Below are 20,783 nucleotides of genomic sequence, written 5' to 3' on the forward strand. Positions count from 1 at the left end.
TTGTACAATTAGAAGTGACTTCTAAATAATTTATAAAATTGGATTTGTGCTTAGTTGGTCCCTTCTGATGTATAAAGAATGGTTAATAACCTGGAATAGATTTAATTTTTCCTTCAAAAATGTGGGAAAATGAATTGTTGCCTTACAATGTGCTTTTGAGGACCTGTTGGGAGCCTTGGAACATTTTAATTCTCTTAAAAGCCATAACTGAGGAGCCAACAGTCCTGAGTCAGACAGAAATATCCTTGATGCAGAACACTCCTCAACCATTTAAATTGTAAGCAAAAAACCCCCTTGAACAATGTTTGAAAATCCATTTGTGTTCCACCTAATTACTCAGCTTCTTACTCTATTGGCCACTATAATATTATTGTTTAGAGAACCTCAAAATAGTTCCAAGAATACATGAATTGCTTATTGTAGAAAATAAACAGAAAAGCAAATAAGTGTTAGAGGCCAAGGTGAGGTGGAAGCTTCTGCTCTGCCTCTTGTATGGCTTGGAAAAGACATGGAGAAGTTGTTTTCCCTTTCACCATCCTCTAAGCAAGCTTGTTTATCAAATGCCACCTTCTGTGCACACAAAAATGGGAAGGCATAAAACAAAGGCCAAAATCAGCAATTCTCTGTGTTTAATTTCATTGGAGGGTGTTGGAGGAGCAAAGTTAAAATCACAGCATAATTTGGAAGGGACCTTTGGAGGTCAGTCTGGTGGAAGAAGGGCAATAAGTATGTCTCAAATACTGTTACTCTGGGTTCTACACATCCTTAAAATTACATGTCTGATTTATTCTTGTGTGTTTCAGAACTAAATGCAGTGAAGGTGAGTGTGTGCAGTCTCCTCTTTGCTGAACTCCCATACAATATTTGCTTTCACTCTACTGCCTCGGAGAAGACACAGTTAAAAAAAAAAAAGAGTAAATACATGTGTCTGGCTGCTTTTTTAATATTGGTGTCTTTTGGTTTTTTGTAGATTTAATGTGAACAACAAAATCCTTCATCCTGAAATTGCAGAATGGTGAGTAGCATAAAACCTTCCTCTTTGAGTCCCGTTGAACATGCCTTTATTGTGCCATTGCTGCAGAGAGATTCCTTCTGCAGAAGCCTCCTACTTTACAATGTGAGTTTTAATTTTAAGCTGATTTCATGTTATGGAGTGGAAATAATGTATAAAAGTAAAAACAGGGCTAGGTAACAGCGTTCAAAAGCGAAGAATTTATGTAACATCTCTTTAACGTTGTTCCTGGATACACATTTTTATAGGATGTGTTAGGAGTTAAGTCACATTCATGTAAATATGAATTTGTATGAATAGGAAAAGAACTGAGGATTATTTATATTCTAGCAACAGAAATCAAAGGTAGATCAAAACTCTGTCTAAACATCTAGTATTTAATTAGGTGTTATTACTTCTCTAGGATTTATTTTAGCAGCCTTAATTTTGTTGAATTATTATTCATGTTACCATACTTTGTAATTCTATGGGAATTCAGGTGTAGCCTGTCTGGAATAGACAAATTAGAGTGTGACTAAGTGCAAAACTACTGCATTTTACTAGTTTTCCTCTTTTGATCAGTGTTGCTGACTCTTCTCCATAACTAAGGCTTTCTAGTTTTCCATTTAGGAAATTAACTGAAGAAAGAACATTTTTGTTAATGTTAAGGTTTTTATCTAAGCTTTTTTTTTGTATATTAATCTAGAAATGAGGAAGCAAATCCTTAGTTAAGACAGATAAGCTTAAAATCTTAAAATACAAAAGGCAAGTGTACACTCTCACTCTCACTGTATTGTATTATATGCTACTACATTTATACTTTTTAATGTTTATTATTAGCACATACACTGAGAACTATCTTCTGCTGTCTTCATCTACAGCTAATTGCCAACTTGAGAACCGTGGAGATGTTTTTCAAACATCAGAGTGGTTTCAGAAGGTGTAGAATTTTTAAAAGGTCACAGTTCTGTTGTTGCAGACATTTTCCACTGCTTGGCACGACCTTAAGCTCTGAAAGGAAAGTAGAGAGGGGAGAGACTGTGTAGACATTGTTGCATCCCCGAGTCCTGGATGGCCCTGGAGCTGTGCAGCAGTGGGGCTTAATCCTCCTGCTCAGGAGTGTAAGGGGGAATAGGAGGGCTTTGTAACACAGAAAGCTTGGGGTGCTAATTTTTAAACTTTACTTACTTTGTCCTGCTAGAATTTGGACCTTTCCTTTTCCTAAACAAAGAAGTTATCTTTTAGAATTGATTTCTGATTTGAAATGAGGGGTGATGAGGATGAGGAAGGGGACCTGGAGAGGGTCCTGTATGACTTCCAAGCTTTGCTCTGTAGTTATGGCAGTGCAGAAGGGAGACAGGTGACAGTTTGAGCTGCAGAAGGCTTTGGATTAGGGCTGCAAACTTGTTCCTGAGTTAGCTTTCAGTCTGTTTCCATCCACCTTACCAAGGTGTCACCAGATAAGCTTTTCTCCTCTGTGGTTTCAATTAATGGGTGGTTAAATCTTCTTCAGGAAGCTCAGGGACAGATGAACATGAGGTCCATGCCCTGGAGGTTGTGCTGAGAGAGGTGGAGCACTGAGGCAGTAGAAAGGCAGCACTTGGAGCTGGGGTAGAGAGAATCATCTCTTCAGTGAATTGTGAGTGCCAGCCTGGACTTCTGACTTTGTCTTCCCTGCAGTCCAGGGGAAGAGGAATGCTTGGTATGCACCTTCCCTCCACCTGGCTTTCAAGGAAGGGGAATCCTAAGTGAAGCCAAAGTTCAGATTTGCATTCAGAAGTGTTTTAAAAGGTTTTATTGAGTTTGGTGGGTTTCATTTTGAGTCAGAAGTATGTTAAAGACTGTTGTTAGGATTTAAGTGTCTGGTGAAATCATATGTGAATGACAGGTTATGTATATTAAAGCTTACTAAAGCAGAAATCTCCTTGGAATGTCAAGTTACTGCCCAAGAAAATTTCTTTGGCAAGCAATAATATTTTTAAAATGAAGAAAAATTTTCTTTTAGGAAGATGAATTTTTTTGGGTTGTATTCTAGGGTATGAAATTGCATCCTTTGAATCATTGCTCGCAGGGATGGATATCATTTCAAATTCAGCAAGCTCTGAACTGCTGTGTTTTATATGGTACTTGTCAGAAAAACTCCTCCGTGCCTTGCTGTCAAACCACCAGCAAGAGATGAAATGGCTGAGCTTTCTGAAGCAGGATTATACAATCCTCTAATAAAATGCAAGAAAAGATGGTTCAATACTGACAAGGGGCGAAACATTTGTCATTAAGGATCTGTTGCCTCCCTTGCTTACTCATCCTTTTTCAAGATTTCAACATTTTCTGACTTGGCATGGAACTTAAGGATAAAACATAGAAGAATTTGACCTTTGGATTTCAGCAGTTTGCAGAGGGTTTTTCTTTTCTTTTTTCCCCCCAGTTTTATTGAGTGGATGTGTTTCCAAACAGATTTAAAAACTTTCATTTTAAACTTAAGGGCTTCCATGTCAAATTTGATAGTGAAATGTATACACTAAGTATTGATTTCACTGTTTTGAAAGGAAAATGTTATCAAACAGAAGATGAAACTTGTTCAAATTATCTCCCTATTAATCAGAAGGAGGTTTTTCTACACTAGCACTTAGCAAAATGGCCTTTTGGTACTGTATTTTACCAGTGGCTGCCTACCATAATTGTGGTGGTGCTAGAAGTAAACATTTAGCAATGTGCAGCTCTTTTTGTGCCTGTATTTGTACTGTGTTTTCCTGTAACCCCAGTGAAAATGGGATTTGATAGTTATAACTGGAAGATGTCATGTGCTCTGTATTTTGTATTACTTTGATGGAAAGCTATAATTATTTCTTTGGGGAAAGTGATCTGTATGTTACTGTCTTAAAGCTGTGCATATGCTTTTTGTGTTTTCAGAGGGTTTTCTGTCTATATTGTAAAGCTCTTAACATGTTTTTGAACTCCTGTGTTTGGTGTTCATGCACCTGAGTTTCAGAATTGTGCTGTGATGCCTCTCCTTTGCATTTGATCTTAACTCAGCAAGTTGTTGTGCCTTGCAGAAGAGCATAAATATATCAACTGTGGAAGAGAAATTTCTATAAATAAAGTGTGGAAAGGTAACAGCAGAGGTGAGAAAGGGTGAAGACAAGGCAGGACTGTGGGGTCTGTCTACATGGGCGTCATTTGCACTTGTTAGGTGGTCTATAAATGTAATATTTCCAGAAGGACAAGGGGGAGTGGATGTTCCCAGATGTTTTCCATGCATGTCACGGGCAGGAGCCATTAAGGTTGTGCACATGTACTAAAAAGCAGCAAAACAAGGCGTGTGATAAAACCCTTCTGGTGGTGTGATCAGGGCTGCAGAGTGCACAGAGAGAAGCAAACATTTGTGTATCTTGGAGGAAAGCACCAGTTTAGGAAAATGTAGTTGAGTTAGGTGATTGTCAGCTTCATAATTGCCTCAAATTCTGTATGCTTCTGACCACTTGATTAGGTTGTGCATGAAATTTGGCATCCAGGCATTTAAAATGCCCAAATGTGATTTTAGGATTGAAGTGATACTTGTTTATATTAAAGCTTCCCTCTCCTGTTGGATGACTGACATATGTGAAAAGACCAGCTGCTCATATGGCCAAGTGCAAATAAAAGCACAAAATGTGTGCAAAAGAGGAGAATTAAGAAGAGGAAGTGCTAAAATGAGGGGGGGAAAAAAAGCTGAAAATTTTAGGCCAGTCCTGACAGTCAGAGACTTGTGCTTCTCTTTCAACTTGATTGCACTGAGTGCCTGTTAGTCTGAGGGCTGCCTTCCATGCTGAATCTGTCCATTTTCACAGTTGCATTAGCTGGAGCCTGGAAATTATTTGTTCCCATTAAAATATTAATGCATTTATGCAAAGTGTGTAACTGGTCCAAGAGCTGTTTTTAAGAGAATGTTGAAGTTCACGTTCATGAACAAAGGTGTGATTTTCATCCTATCCTTCTTTTGGAAGTGAGGGGGAAACATCATGAGAACTGTGGACACTCATCACCTGCAAGGCTGCCCTGAGGTGCTTGGGTAGCACTGCTTTAAACCTGGCTTGGGGAAGTGCTGCTTTTTACACCATCAGGGCAGTGAGGTGGTGGTGAAATAAAGGCCTTTCTACTACCCAGACATGTCTACTACCCAGACAACTCCATCAACAGTACCACTGTAACCAGTGCCTTTTTGGTATCTAGTGGAGGGTGAAGGTGATCATGTTCCCTGCACAATTGCACGTCTTCCCTCTCTTCCCTGCTAATGGTTGGGTAGTGGGTTTTATTGGTCTCAGAATGACTAAACATCTTCTGTAAAATATTTCACTGCCTGACCTTGTGTAAATGAAGGGGTTGCATTGCATAAAAACTGTGTCTGAGGCTGAGAATGAATTTCTCTATTCAGAAAGATACCTGAGAAATTGTCATCTAAAATAAATACCTTGAACCCTGAAGCCTTATGTCCAAGTCAAGGAAAATGGGTTTTAATACTGTTTGCACTTGCTGTGGAGCAGTTACTGACTTGTATTACTAGCAGATTCCAACAGAGATTAGACAACTGAATTATGAAACAACTTATTTTTCAGGCACTTGCAGATCAGGGATATGTACTGTATATTGAAAGTAATATAAAGGCACATCAAACCAGTATTAAATTACCCTGCTAGCACATGCAGTCTTCCGAAGAACAGGATTTAAAAAAAATAATCTATAGGCCTTTGCTGCCTCATTCTACCTGGAATGTATTTGGGCCACTGTTCTTTACGTCTTGGCTGAAAGACAGAAGCAGAAATTTGTTTCCTCACCCATGGTCAGCAGATTTTACCATCCCGGTGTAATTTTTTTGTGCTTTTGTGTGCATTTTAAAACCTTGTGCTTCTCATTCTCAATGTGCATAATGATTATTTTGTGTCATATTCCGATTGCCTAAGAAAGTCAATCCATTCCCCTCTGCTGTGTTTGTTTGTAAGCGCGTTTTGATCGATATTGGGATTTTACAAAGGCACCTTTGCTCTTGCCAGAAGGTTGGGTTGGAAGGGGAGTGGCTGAGCTGTAGCAGTGCAATCACTGTCTGTGGGAAGTGCTCTGCTCTCACCTCAGAGGCACTGATGGCTGAGAAGCCTGTCTCTGGACTCATTAAAATGAACTACAGGAGCAGAAATACAGTAAATAGTTTTCTACAGCCGCGTGAGGAGGAGCGTGGTACAGTAAAAAGGGGGGTCTCGGTGGCAGTTTCAAAGCACATCAGTTATGGTGCTTTGTAACTGCTGCAGACTCTGGAGTGGAGCTGGAAAATGCAGTTTACATATTTTCACGCGATTCAAGAGATGTGGTTCTGCACTTTGTAAACAGTAAGAATGTACTTCTCAGCTGCCTTTGAGATAGGCATGAAAAATACTGGGAATTCGGGGTGTGTAGCAGTGGAAAGAGCATGTGGTTTTTAACAGGAATTATGGGACAATGCTTTCCTGTTCATGTCACACTAAATATTATTTGAAATACATGATAAAAATACATGTAGAGAAGAATTAAATGGTAAATTTTTGAGATGAGTTCAGAAGAGAGTGTGAAGGCACATAAACATACACAAATTCATTATCTTATAAGAGCAGGATTGGGTTTTTAGGGGTTTGCTTGGTTTTGGGGGTTTTATTTTTTATTTTCCTTCAGAAGCATGTGAAAGAATGGAGATTGTGGCTGTAATTACTGCTGCTGTGGTTTCTGAATTTCATGGTTTGGATTTTTTAACACCAAAGAGAAATAGCATTTCTTTACACCACCCCCTGCACACCTTTTGAGGTATTGCAAATAGGTGGGAGTTGGGATTGTGCTGAACAGAATTCTGGAGATCTGGGAATTTAATGATGTAAACTAGTTTCAAATTGTGTTTAAAAAGTAAATCAAGTATGCTTATAGAAATGTTCTATTTGAAGCAGTGCTTGAGTCATGACAAATGCAGAAATGCATTGGTTTTGTTCCTAATGTATTGTAGAATGAGTTGAAAAAAATGTTGGTTGAACCACCTGTTTATGAGTATTAAATGGGGCAGGCTGATGTTTGAAATGCTTGTGACTTCCCTTTGTGAGATTGTTTTGCTAATGCTGAATCAAAGCCAACAGAACTTTGCTGTCATGAATACTGTAATAGCTGTTTGCTCTTGGGGTGTACTTGATCTAATTTTACAATGGGTGATGCAAATTATTTTCAGGGGGTTTTTAATTTTGTATTCTTAAGCTGTGAAGTTGCAGCCTAACGTGCTCTCTGTTCTCCTTTTCTTTAAGTCGTGTGATTAAGACAGACATGGAGTTGGAAGTTCTGCGCTACACCAATAAAATCTCCAGTGAAGCTCATAAAGAGGTAATGGGTCCTTTAGTGTTAATAATTTTTGCTCTTAGTGTAGCAGTGGTACTCAGAAAATGTTCCCAGCAACCCAGAATTGCTTAGTAATAAAATAATGGAAAGGCTGGATAGAAATAAGAGGATAATATCCCTCCTATTACAGCCCAGTAATATACCTTGCATTGTCCTTGAACTCACTGGTGCATTTGTGATGTGTGAGGAATGAAGTGTGGTTTTGGGTAAGAGCTGGAGCCTCAGCAGAAGGTGACCTGCTTGCAATCTGTTTGTCCTGTGTGCACAAATACCTGTATGGTGATGGAGAAAGAAAAGATCCAGAAGATTAGTCAGGCCCATGTCAGCATGTGCAGGTCTGAAAGGTTTAACTAGCAGGTAACTCTGCAGGTGCTTCCAGCCTGGAGAGGTGTTTCATGCCCAGTGCAGGACAGGGTAAGGAGTCCTTAGGTTGCTCCTGAGAGGTGTGTCTGTCCCCCAGGGCAGTGCTGAGTCTTGCTGTTCTGCTGCTGCAGCAGTGTGGCAAAGACAAGTGCAGGCTCTCAACAAGGCTGCTCAGGTCAGACCCAGCACTGGAGCTGTGCTGCTCTCCTGGTGCTGGGGGCAGAATTAACCCGGTGTCAGTCCTGTGCTCCAGGTAGTGATGCAGAGATGCCATGAGTTCTGGGAGTGGTGATGACCAAAGGGAGCTTAGGTCAAAGCAGCTGCTGAAGTGACTCACTCAACTGTTGGCTTTGCTCCTGCTCAGATTGCTGAACTGGGAAGTGTAACAACGTTTTAAAGTGAACATTGTAAAACTGAAAAGTCAAGAGGTGATCAATTTGCATTTGTTCTCCTCGGTTCTTTATCATCCTTGAATAATCTTCTCACATCTGAGAGTATTTTTTCTGTACATCAGCTGCCTAGAATTTCTATAATACAGAAACAGGCAAAGGAATAAAACATTCTTAGCAAATCTGAGAACAAAAATAAGATTTATGAGTTGTAAATGAGTGTTAACTCCAGTAGTTTTCCAGTTGATTCAGATTGCAAAGTGTAAAAGAGACTCTTCCATTGTAATATAATCCAGTTCATAGCTTTGTTTTGCTAAAGTAAAACAAAAGGACTTGCTGCCAAGTTCACCACAGCTTTCAGAATTAAACATTGGTGTTTTGATGAGCTGTGCTTCATTAGGACATAGTAGTTTGGCAATTAAACTTGCTTTATTGCTGGAGACTGCAAGCATTTATAAAGATTAAAACGAGATTGATTCCAATGTAGTTTTAAAATACATCTACTGATGTAAATTTAAATAAAGTACAGATGATATTTTTGTATTATAGGTTCCTCTGGAGATAGTCATAAGTCATAAATTTATAAATATGAGATTCCCTCCTGCTATCATTGTCCCATGTTAATATGTATCTTACAGGTAATGAAGGCAGTAAAACCAGGAATGAAAGAATACGAGATGGAAAGGTAAGAGTTCTTTCAGTAATTATAATAAAAAGGAGAAAGTCTCTAGTGTGGGGAGAAGCAGTAGCGGAGACAAAGCAGTAACATGGATTCAGTTGAGACTGAGAGCTCGTTGCTGTTTGAAGACCATTGCAAGCATTATTTTATTATTTTGAGGTGGTAATTCATCAGTTTCAAACCCGTATTTGATGAGGATTGATTATTTTTTGGTGACAGTTAAGTGAAATCCTCTCTTCCTGGAGTTCTAGGAATTTACAGAAGCTTTACAAAATATCTGTTATTATTGTTTGAAGCCATCTGATAAAATGGTGTTTATGGATAAGCATTGCCCTTAGCCTGGTTATGCTCAGCAGGCTGCAGGGATGGGTGTTTAAGAATCTTACCAGAGGCTGTGTTGAGCTGCATTTTGCCTGCAGTTCCAAGCCAGCAGTCCCTGTAGTTGGCCTGTACAAGAAGCTCAGCTCACACCTGTGCTGGGGGTTCCTGCAGCAGTTGAGGGGTCAGTGAGAAGGCAGCAGATCTCTCTGCACAGGCAGGCACGGGGGCTTTGGCTGCTCTTAGCTGGTACAGTAATGGTGTGTCTAGACCTCAGCAAAACATTGCCTCCTCACTCGAATCAATATTTACATTAGATCATCAGCATTTATGTTATAAAGCATGGGTTTGATCATCAAGTCCATTTATTTTTAGCTTGCACACGATATTTTCTGTTTTCAAAGTATTTGCATAATGAAGGAATAGAAAACAGCAGTCATATCTCAGTTACTGTTGTTTCTTGGCAGTAATTTTTCAAAGGCTAGTAAGCAGGCTAGAGCAGCACCCAGGGAGGGGGAAATAAAGTGACCACAATCTTTGTCATCAGAATTTCAAGGTAGCTCAAAAGACAAATAATGCCCTTATGACATATGCAATATGGAGAAGCTAATGTTACATTTTTAAGCACTTTAAAGTTCTGCAGGTGCTATAGGCTCATGCTTATAATTTGCTTGTGCTTCGAATTGCAGTTACATATACCACCAGATAAAAGGGGAAAAAACATGTTGTATACATTCTGTCTTCAACATGTATATACAGTTTTCTGTAAGACTAGGAGTTATATTGCATTTTTACTCCAGGACTTTCATACTTCCCTGGCTAACTCCTTCCACACACATCAACCTTTTGGAAAGATTATTTGTTTCTTTCAATTAAAACAAACAAACAAATAAATAAAGCAGTTGTTACACTTATTTAAAATTGCCTTCTGTTCTTCCATACCTTTTGATAGATTACACTCTTGAAATAGTTTGAGGTTATTTAGCTAATAAAAGAGGTCTTGGCAGACTACTCTGCAGCATCTGCCTTGGAGACTATAATTAGAACTTCAGTTTCTTTTGCTGGTAGAATTCATCCTTGCACTGGTTTCTGTTCCCTTATTCCCTTGAGAAAAAAGGGTCATAAAAATGTAAACCTGTCATTTTCACACCTTTCCAGCAACAAACATACCATTGAAATGTTTATAAATGAAGTTAGAAAACAGTCTAGGAAATCTCTGTTCTAAATACAGGTGACCTATCTGTGAATGTAGTCTAAGAAAGGAACTTTCAGAGACCTAAAAATAGCCAACATGCAAAAATAGACAATTTTCACTGAAATAGTAGAGTTATGGGGGTTTTTGGGGGTGGTTGTTTCTTTGTTTTTTTCCTTTGTCAGCAAAACTCATAGTCTGGATGGATTTATCAAAAGCATTCGCACTTCTATTTAGAAGATCAATTAAAAGTTAGTGCAATTTTTCATTTTCTGCTGTTTCTAGGGCTTCCACTCCCTTTGTGAAAGCTTTCTGAATTGTGTGGCTCTCTTCCCCTGCACTTGCAGTTCCCACTGATGGCTGTGAAACTGATTTTTTTTTTTTAAATGAATATAGATAGCTCTTGAAATGTGCCCAATGGCCCCCCTTTCTTATTGCTTTACTTTCATTCTTTGACATTGTGGACTAGAGCATGTGCAGTGTTGGGTACAAAGCTGCTCTGACCCTGTCTGCTAGGAAGAATAATGCCAGAGATCCCAAAAGCAATTAAAATTTTCCATTACTGGATGTGGGAGCTAAATGTTGCCTTTTCTTTGTCCATTCGGTCAAGCATTAGGAAATGATTTTGAACCAGTAGTGTGTTAATGCTGAGATATATAAAAAATGAACACATTTAACTGCACATCCAATCAGCCCTGACTTCTTTTTTGGTTTGATGTTATTTAACTTTAATGTGTGGTCGGTTGACTTTGAGGAGACAGCCCATGCAATTATCTACAAACAGTAATTCACAGCATGTGTAATTGCATAGAAAGTCATTTTGGTAGGTCAGATTCTGGGTTTTCTCTGAAGCAGTTTGTTTAGTGTTTGTGCTTATCTCATGTGTAATTAATCTTCTTTAATTAAAGGCTTTTAATTATGTAACCACTCTGTAGTGAATATATTGTTAAAATATAGCAAAATGGTAAAAGAAATCTCTTCAGCTCGAGAAGCATGTGAATGAAATCTGAGAATCCAGATAAGTTGTGTGCACATATAAATAAAAATGTTTTGTGTATGTATATAAACACACTTAAAGTCCTAATTAGAACCTGCAGTCTTCTGTTTCAGGGTGGTCTAAAGTTCTGGAAATATCTTCTAGATCAGTGTTTATTAATTTCTAGGGTGTTGCCTGTTCATCTGCTTACTTCTGTTTTCCAAACGAGGTGTTGAATCTTCCGTGCATTTCCTCATTTGTTCCCTTTTTGTTGAAGGGAACATTTTTAAGGTTGGGGTGGCTACTTGGAATGGTCCTTTGGATTGGGGAATGACAGGAAAGTGTGTGCTGGAGCAACAGGTGAGCAACTTCCTACACCAGGAATTTTGGATATGTAGCTATAGTATGCATTGCTCGTGTTTGTGGGGTTTTGTGCTGTCCTTAATAGCCCTGAGGGTGCTCTGATAGGAGTGCACAGTCCTGAGTTCATGAAATGAGGATGTGGTTATCATTGCCTTGGTGATGCTGGGCAGCACTAAACCAGGCCTAAACACTCGTTCCCTTGTCCGACATCTCCCTACAGGATGTGAAGTCTCTGAAACTTTTGCTGCTGCTGATCACAGGAGCACCTTGGGGTTACTGTGCAAATAACTGTGATCCCAGTACTGAGGATCCAAAGTGGATCCTGATCCTGGAGAGTGGAGTCCTCTAAAACAAGGCTGGTGTGGGAGGTGATTCTGCCCCTCAGGTGAGACCCCCCTGCAGAGCTGCTCCAGCCCTGGGGAACAGCACAGCAGGGACATGGAGCTGCTGGAGAGTCCAGAGGAGGCACCAGGAGGATCAGAGGGATGGAGCAGCTCTGCTGGGAGGAAAGGCTGGGAGAGCTGGGATTGTTCAGCCTGGAGAAGAGAAGCTTTGGGGTGACCTAATTTTGGGAGCCTGCAGGAAAGATGAAGAGAGACCATTGACAAGGGCCTGGAGGGACAGGACAAGGGGGTATGGCATCACACTGACAGAGGGTGGGTTTAGATTAGATATTAGGAAGAAATTCTTTACTGTGAGGGTAAGTAATTGTGGGGATTCTGTAGTAATTAATACTAAACTTAAACCCCACTCTACTGTAACAGCAACAATTTGAAGAGTAAAATGGCAAGAAAGCAGATACAGAGGTTTTTTTTCTTCTTGGTTTACAATGCTTACAGACTATTTTTACACCTTGCCTCTCTTACCAGCTGAGGCTGATAAAAGTTCTTTATCCCTATTCTTTTCGGTCCTGTCCCTGATTCCAGAGCAGAGCTTAGACCCTGAGATGAGCTACTGTCATATCTGTCAGTGTTAAATTTCACTATCTGTGGAAGTTTGAGAGTGCTCTCACGGATTATGGCTCTCATCTTTCATTTATCTCTCTCTCCTCTGCTCCAGTGGAACAAACTGAAAATAAAACATACATGTTATTTCACTAAAAAAGAAAAAATAGCCAGAATAATTTTATTTTCCTTTGGATATTTCCTTTTAGTGAAATGCTGATTATTTTAGCTAATCAGTATTTGCCACTTACAGTCTCCTGATATTTGTGCTTTGAGTGTTTTTGAGATGGTCGCTGACTTCTGCAGCAGAGGATCTTTAAGAATAATTCTGGTTTTTTTCATGAGTCTGGTTAGAATTTCAGCTCAATTTTAGCCTTTGTAAGTTCTTCACATAAGAATGTGTGGATAGTAAGTAAGAATTCTCATTGCAGCTGGCGAAAGTACAGGGGTGTTGCTTTTTTTCACTGTTGCTTTTTGGCATGGGAATGGTGTTGAATTGTACCATGACCCTCACTGGTATTTGTGTATTTTTATTAAACAACAGACCAGCACTCCATTAATCTCAAGCACCGTGTCAGTCTGCTCAGCTACTGAAATATCGTTTCTTTTTTTTTTTAACAGTTAGTGTTGGGTAGCCTGGAAGTGGCTTGACTGCCTTATTTCCCAGACTGCCTCACAAATAGAGGTGTTGGGGTCTTAAATATAGATTGCTGCTATCAAAAGGCTAGTTTGAAAACTTGAAAATGCATAAAAAACTGAGAGAGGCAGGAGGTGGCCTTTCCCCATGTTTAAAAAACCCCAACCCAATCCATTAATTTTCCTTTGTTGCTGCGGGCCTGTGTGGTAGGATGGGTGTCTGCCTGCTGTACCCAGTACTGTTTATTTGTGTTGATACCTAGTTCTAGCAGAAGGGTTGAAGGAAGAAGTGGATCAGACACAATCTCTGTTCTTAGCAGAATATCCTCACTGCACAGCAGCCCAGGAGCTTCTGTTCAACAGGGATTGCACAGGGGCCAGCAGGGAAGGAGTAGCTGAGCCAGTGGTTTTGTACTTGTGCCTGTTCAGGGGTGGCAGGATCCCCCAGATCTTCCTAAAAATGGTGCTCCAAAATGACCTACAGCAGCCCAGGTTGGCAGCTTAGTGCTGACAGCTCTGACAGCAAATGCTGGGTCCCTGCTAATTGCTTGGTTAGAGAGAGCTCCTGAATCTCACATGCCCAGTGCCCACAGGGAAGTCAGGTATAATATATTTGCTGGGAAGAGCAGCTGGATTCAGAGAGACACTTCCTGGAGCCTTCCCCTCCTGCCTGCCTTCCCTCAGGTGCAGCTGGTTCTTTGATGTTTTAAATTAGGCTGTCGCCACTCATTTCCTAATCCAGCTGAAGTCAGGTTGTAAATAGGCTCCAAATAAACCTAAATTTAAAAATTTGTTTTAGAAAACCCCTGAGCATTGTTTCTCTTCTGTGACATACGGAGGCACAATTGCATATGTATGCACACTCTGTCCACCAGAAGTGAGGGTTATTTGTGAGCGTGGAGACCTCCTGTCTCAGCACCTCATCTGCTGTAGGAGACCTGAATCCACTTGGGAGGTTCCAGCTGTCCATACCTGCTTCCAGTCTCCCTGCTCTTCCCTCTGCCCAGCTGAGAGGAACAGTGTGGGAGTTGGAAACTCCTGGGGAGGGGAGTGTGGGGGCACTCTGAGACTTGTTTAGCCTGAACTGCTGTTCAGTGTGGTTGGTGATGGACTCCATTTACTGCTGGGAGAGAGCAGAGCAGTTCCAGTATATTCCCAGTAACTCTCAGCATTTTCCCTTTTCAGGAGGTCCTGTGGCAAGCTCCTGTGTTCTCTCTTTCAGTCACCTCCTGGTGGAAGAGCACTGTTTAATTGCACGGGTCTCTCTTGTGACTTCCGATTGAAGTTCCACATAATTGGTTTTTATCTTTTACCAAAAAATTGTGAAATTGGATCGTGTGAGAGCTTTAAAACTAACCCCTCTATCAGCCCACAGATACCAAAGAACAATTACCACGCTCATACTGGAGAATGTTTCCCTTCAGAAAGAGAGCTGTGGAAGGATGTACACCACGTGTGTGCATACAGAACCTGGCGTCCTTACACAGCAAGATAAACCTAACTTTAAATGCTGGGTCATTGTATGTCCTTACTGGGTTGTTAATATAGTAAGTGCTGTGATAATTCATAATTATCCTTTTATTATCTTTTTGGAATTCAAAAAGTAGTCGCTGTTTTTATTTTAATTTTGTAACTGATTGAAAATTGCAAGCGATATTAATTTCTGTGGGTGTTTTCTAGGGTGACTGTTACTATTAGTTATATTAACAACAGAAAAAGCTTTCTTCTCAAATTAGCAATGATCTCAGTTTCTACTGAATCCGGGGTGGCATTGAGATAGTGAACTAATTAGCATTGCTAATGACAAGCTAAGATTGGCGATATGTGAAATGGAACTCATTGTAAAAGACAGCAGGCTGAACTGATTATTATTTGCTGTGGATTTTGTTCATGCTTGTTCAGACAAGTCAAAAGTAAAGATTCTACCATGTGTGAGGCTTTATCTGCATTGTGAGCTTTAGCTCAGTAATTTTTGCTAATTACTGATGAAGCAGAGAGATGAGAATTTTGTGTTTGTTGGCCATCTTTTTATAACCAGAATTGCTCGGGATCATGCTCAGAGACCAGAAGCCCAACTTGAAGGAAATGGGTGGAATACCAAGAGTGTCCATTAATGATGTGGTGTTGCACACTGACCTTCTGAAAATCAACCCCATTTTACACAGGTGAAAAGAAAACGAACAGATTTTTTTCCTTGCTGCTGGCATGACCACTGCATAAATTCTTTTCCAGATTTGTTCTTGGGGCATCCTCATCATCATGGTGTGCAAGTGCCACCTTCCAGCCTATTAAGTAGCATTTCTAATGTTTGTTGTGATGGTTCTTTTGTTTGCTTGATTTTTGTTTGGTTTTCTTTTGTTGCATCATCTCTCTTGGGGGTGAATTGTGCAGAATTGTGTACTCTTTTGGAAGGTGGTATTTTTTTTTACTGTGCACATTATCAGCAGTGTTGAAAAATGCAGGGTCGGGGTTATCATGACAGGATGACGTGCGATCGTAGAATTACAGAATCAGCAAGGTTGGAAGAGACATTTGAGATCATCCAGTCCAGCCATCAACCCAACCCTGCCACTGGAACCCCTAAACCACCAAACCACACTATCCAGTGCCAGATCCAGATGCCTCTTTAATACCTCCAGGGATGGTGACTCCACCACCTCCCTGTTCCAGTGCCTGACCACCTGAACAGTGAAATTCTTTTTTCTAATACCTGATCTGAATCTCCCCCGGCTCAGCTTGAGGCCATTTCCTCTGGTGCTCTCACTGCAGGCACAGAAGGAGACCGACCCCTCCTCACTACACCCTCCTGTCAGAGTTGTAGAGCTATGAGGTCCCCCCTGAGCCTCCTCTTCTTGAGACTAAACAATCCCAGCTCTCTCAGCTGCTCCTCATAAGACATGTTCTCTAGACCTTTCATAAGCCATGCTGTCCTTTGCTGAACACTCTCCAGGACCTCAGTGTCCCCTTTAAAGTGAGGGGCCCAAAGCTGGACACAGCACTTGAGGCCTCACCAGTGCTGAGTACAGAGGAACAATCACTTCCCTGGTCCTGCTGCCACACTATTCCTCATACAGCCCAGGTGCCATTGGGTTTCTTGGCCACCTGGGCACACCCTGGCTCAGGTTCAGCTGCTGTTGACCAGCACCCCCAGGTCCCTTTCTGCCAAACAGCTCTCAAGCCAGTCCTCCCCCAGCCTGGGGCACTTCAGGGGGTTGTCATGGTCAAAGTGCAGGACCCAGCACTTGCCCTTATTGAACCTTGTGCTGTTGTCCTTGGTTCATTGATCGAGTCTGTCCAGGTCTCTTTGTAGAACCTTCCTGCCCTCCAGCAGATCCACACTCCCACCCAACTTGTCTGCAAATTTACAGAGGGTGCAGAGGTGTCTGCAAATTTACGGAGGGTCCCCACATCCAGATCATCAGTAAAGATGTTAAACAGGACTGGCCCCAAAATTGAGCCCTTGGGAACACTACTAGTGACTGACCCCAACTGGATTTAGCTCCATTCACTGCAGCTCTCTGGGCCCAGCCATCCAGCCAGTTTTTTACCCATCTAAGAGTCTACTCATAAAAGCCATGAGCAGCAAGTTTTCCTAGGAGGATACTGTGGGAGGTGGTACCAAATGCTTTACTGAAGTCTAGAGAGACACATCCACAGCCTTTCCCTTACCTACTAAACGGGTCACTTTGTCATAGAAGGAGATCAGGTTGGTCAAGCAGGACATGCCTTTCATAAGTCCATGCTGGCTGGGTTTGATCCTCTGGTTGTCCTCAGGATGGCACTCAGGATGATCTCTTCCATGACATTGCCCGGAACACACATTATGCTGACAGGCCATATCCAGCCTTCCTGGACTCCTTTGTCCTTCAGCACTGACTTCCAAGGGTCTCTGTGACAATCAATGTCATAAATAGCCTGGCTGCTGGCAGTCTGAGGTGGAAGTCCTGCTGGTGCCCCTCCTCACTTCACCCAGTACAGAAAATTCTAACGTTTTGTGGTCACTCTGCCCAAGACGGCCACTGACCACCACATCACCCACCAGTCCTTCTTTGTTCACAAACCACAGGGCACCTCCTCTGGCAGGCAGGCAGCAGTGATGGAAAATGTTAGGACTGGGGAGGAATCTGAATCATATTAGACAGTAGAGGTGATGTTTCTGCTAAAATCAAACTGAGCCTTGAGGCAGTCTTGGCAAGTGAGGGATACGAAGAGCTTTGCTGACAACTGACTCTGTGTCTCCCAATTCATCTACTGAAACCTGTATATTTGTAAGAACTAAGGAGATATGTGATATAAGCTAATCCTTTAGTGTAAGGTACAGTTGCCATCACTTCTCTCTTGGAACAATCCCCTTGTAAAGTGTCATCCTTCAGGAGTATTGGACTGGATTTCTGCTCTTTCTTAGTTCAGAATGAACCTGCTGTGTTCTCGTGGTCAGCACTGAGTGGCAGAGGTGGGCAAGCATTCCTATGGCTCTGGTTAGTAGATAATTTGTAAAAATGGTGTGGAGCTGTTTGGGTGCACAGAGTAACTGTAAGCTGTAAATGTTAGGACTGTGTGAAGTTTAGTTTACATGTGATTCGTTAGCGACCTTTTGCCTGTCTAATCTCTAGATTTCCTCTGTAATGAAAGGTTTGATGCTGGGTGTGATACATTGCATTGGATCAACTCTCCAGGATAATTTTTTGTCTTTATTGTGTGTTTGAAGGAGGAGAAGAAGAACATGTCTGTTACTAATATGTTGTTTGGGTTGGAAATGGTAACAACATTCAGGAGTTGGCTTCCCAATTCTGCAAGATTTGAGGAGATTTCTGAGATGTTTGTGTTGAGGGAGGACTGATCTGCTTTTCATCAGTAACTCTGTGAGAAGGAAGTGGGTATTGTATGACAAGAAACCATTAAACTGAGGAAGGTCCCGGCCAATGCTGTTTGTGTTGCCAGTGCAAATCAGAGACTTGTGTCCATAAGACCTCTGAGGGGTCTAGAATTTGTTTGGTTCAGGTGAACCTGTTGGTTATTTGGGGCTGGTGGGGCAAGGAGGTCTCTGTTACTTGAAAGAGTTTGGGGATAAGGAGTTGTAACTTCTTTCTGGTAGTTTTCTGTTTTACTTTGTGCTTCATTTTCATATTGGTTCTAGCACTTGGGATTGGTGTAGTGAGTTTATCGGCTACAACAGGCCTTTGGAGCTAGATTTGGGTCCCTCTTGCAGTTTAGAATAACAAGTGAAAATGAATCCCATATCAGCCCATCAGTCTGCATTAACCTCTGACTTCACTGCTGGTGATTGCTCTTTCTGCCCTTCCCTTCAGCCAGCTGAGGTGCTGGAAAGCAGCCTGTGCTCCGGCCGAAAGGAGCAGCGAGAGGGTGTGTGGCTTGAGGGCAGTGGATGGTGTGAAAAATAGAAACCCAATCGGGCAATTTCCAATCAGAATTTATTATATGATAAAAGCAAATTCAGCGCTGGGTGATCAGGGAAGGGGTTCAACAACTCCCAACGCCTGTCACGCCTAAAGAAGACATTTGTTCTACATTTATTTCCAGCTACTACATGAATATTCATTATACATAAGTATAAACTTTACACATTGTTAGGTACATGAGTATAAACATTACACATTGTTAGGTACATGAGTATAAACATTATACATTGTTAGGTCAGACATTCCACAGATATTTCTTAACAAGAATGCTATCTATAAGCATCCATAATATATTGTTAAATCAGACATTCAGCAGATGTTCGCTTGTTATCTATACAAAGTTATAAATTTTAAGAAAGGTGCTATTATCTAGCTAACTAAACAAAATTCTCTCACTATAAATCCTACACAAGGTAAAAGGGAGGTAACTTGTTTTATCTCTTTATAGAGATTAAGTTTTACGACTTGTTTTTCTCTTCTCTCCAGGTCATATTGACCTTACACTGTTTTCTCTTAATTAGCTCGAATCATTTTCTCAGTTTATCACAATGGGTCAGTGGGACCCTGTGAACAGGGTGCAGAGTGTTTACCAATGAGGGGACCTGCCTACAGAGCACCTGGGTAGTCATTTGTTTGGCTCCTGCATAAAGAATGGAGTGTTGAGATGTTCCCAGGAGTTGAAGCAGGCGTAGGCTTAGTTGGAAAATGTGCCTGGATCTTCCTGAACCAGATGGAGTCCTGCTTCCTCACCTCCCCTGCCCTGAAAAATTCTGACTTCTGCAGCCAACTACGTCTTGTCCAGACATTGTCATCATAAATTGAGTGCTATAATCTTTTATTATCCTTAAATTAGTAGATTTGCATATCCCAAATGACAAATTACTGCCTTATAGCTCAAATATTCGAAAAACTATTGAGGGCAAATTAAGCTCTATACTAAGACACCAACTTCCTTCTAACCTAAGCCCCCTTACTGCATTTCTGCTTGCTCTGGGTTGTTGAACAGAAGTTCAGACTTCAAATATCCAATTTCAAACTGAAAGGAAGATTATGAAGCGCTGGTGATTATGTTGGCACTCTGTGTCACCGAACGGCACTTGTGCGTTGTGTGCTATGTGGGTGGCTGTGTATTTGCTAAGAAGCATAACTGAAGATGAAAGTTTAATTATTTCTTCAAGGCAAATCCTTTCTCCCATGGACTTAAACTTGCATAAGAAAAATGAAAATTCATAAGGAGGGTAAAAATTGGCTAAAATTAAAAACCATTTATTTTTACCCTATTTATTCTTCTGAATAATAAAATTTCCCCATGGGTTTTTGGAACATATGTAGAATAATTACACTGTAGAAGTGGTGCTTTAGTTCAGCTTCTAGAGCTAGGGCAAACGTTGTGATTATGCTGCTAGCTTAAATCTGGGTTTTATAGAAAATCTCATTCAAGGCTCTGTTGCCATCAAGCGCAAAAAACTGTGACCCATGGATTGGTCCCTGTGGGAGCAATTATTCTTTGCAGAGACTTTTTTCCAGCACTGAATATTATAAATGTCAGAAAAAAGTTTAACCCTCAGTACCTCTAACAGAATGTTTCCATACCTGCTGGCAAGAATAAAAATTTTTAGCTGGTATTTGTATTATTTTCTGTTTAAGCCAGGATTTATTTTTTTTTTTAAAAAGCTTCTCTTTATAAACAACTCAAAGGTAAAAATGCTGTTTTTTCATTACAGACTGCATGCCTTGGTGAAGCAGCTGATGCTGCTTAATGCAGTGCTGTGCCCAGGCCTCTCCTGATGGTTCTTCCACGTCGGATGCAGTGTGAATTGACGATTAAAACCTCTTGTCTGCCGGTGGCAGTGGGGGGAGGACGTGGAGGGAGTGTGGGGTTGCTTAGGAACGCGGGTTGGATCTGACACTCAGTGTGTGCCTGAGTGACATGTTTGGGTGAACAAGAGCAATATGTTCATCTTCAGCCCGGGTCTGAGGCAAGCAGTGGGGAGCGGGAGCTGACACTTGCCTCCGGGGGAACCTGCTTCCTTTGGGAGAGAGGCAACGTGTGTGTGCACTTCTGCTGCCTTAATTCTGGTGTTTGTGTAAGGCTTGTCAAATCAAAGCCTGTGCATTATTCCTAGCAGAAATT

The 20,783-nt window shown here is 41.1% G+C and overlaps 1 protein-coding gene across 5 annotated transcripts in view; it reads left to right on the forward strand.

The window, feature by feature from the left end:
- PEPD (peptidase D) overlaps positions 1–20,783 on the forward strand; it is a 192,767-nt gene that overhangs the window by 86,088 nt on the left and 85,896 nt on the right. For all 5 annotated transcript variants that reach the window (XM_039383049.1, XM_039383047.1, XM_039383050.1 and 2 more), the window contains 3 exons: positions 971–1,015; positions 7,279–7,354; positions 8,760–8,806. In XM_039383049.1, coding sequence (XP_039238983.1) covers positions 971–1,015; positions 7,279–7,354; positions 8,760–8,806 — 168 coding nt within the window. The remainder of the gene's footprint in view (positions 1–970; positions 1,016–7,278; positions 7,355–8,759; positions 8,807–20,783) is intronic.

This window comes from Pipra filicauda, unplaced genomic scaffold (assembly GCF_003945595.2).
Source record: "Pipra filicauda isolate LSUMZ 115617 unplaced genomic scaffold, ASM394559v2 scaffold296_size2174093_pilon, whole genome shotgun sequence".
In the NCBI taxonomy this organism is placed as follows: Eukaryota; Metazoa; Chordata; class Aves; order Passeriformes; family Pipridae; genus Pipra; species Pipra filicauda.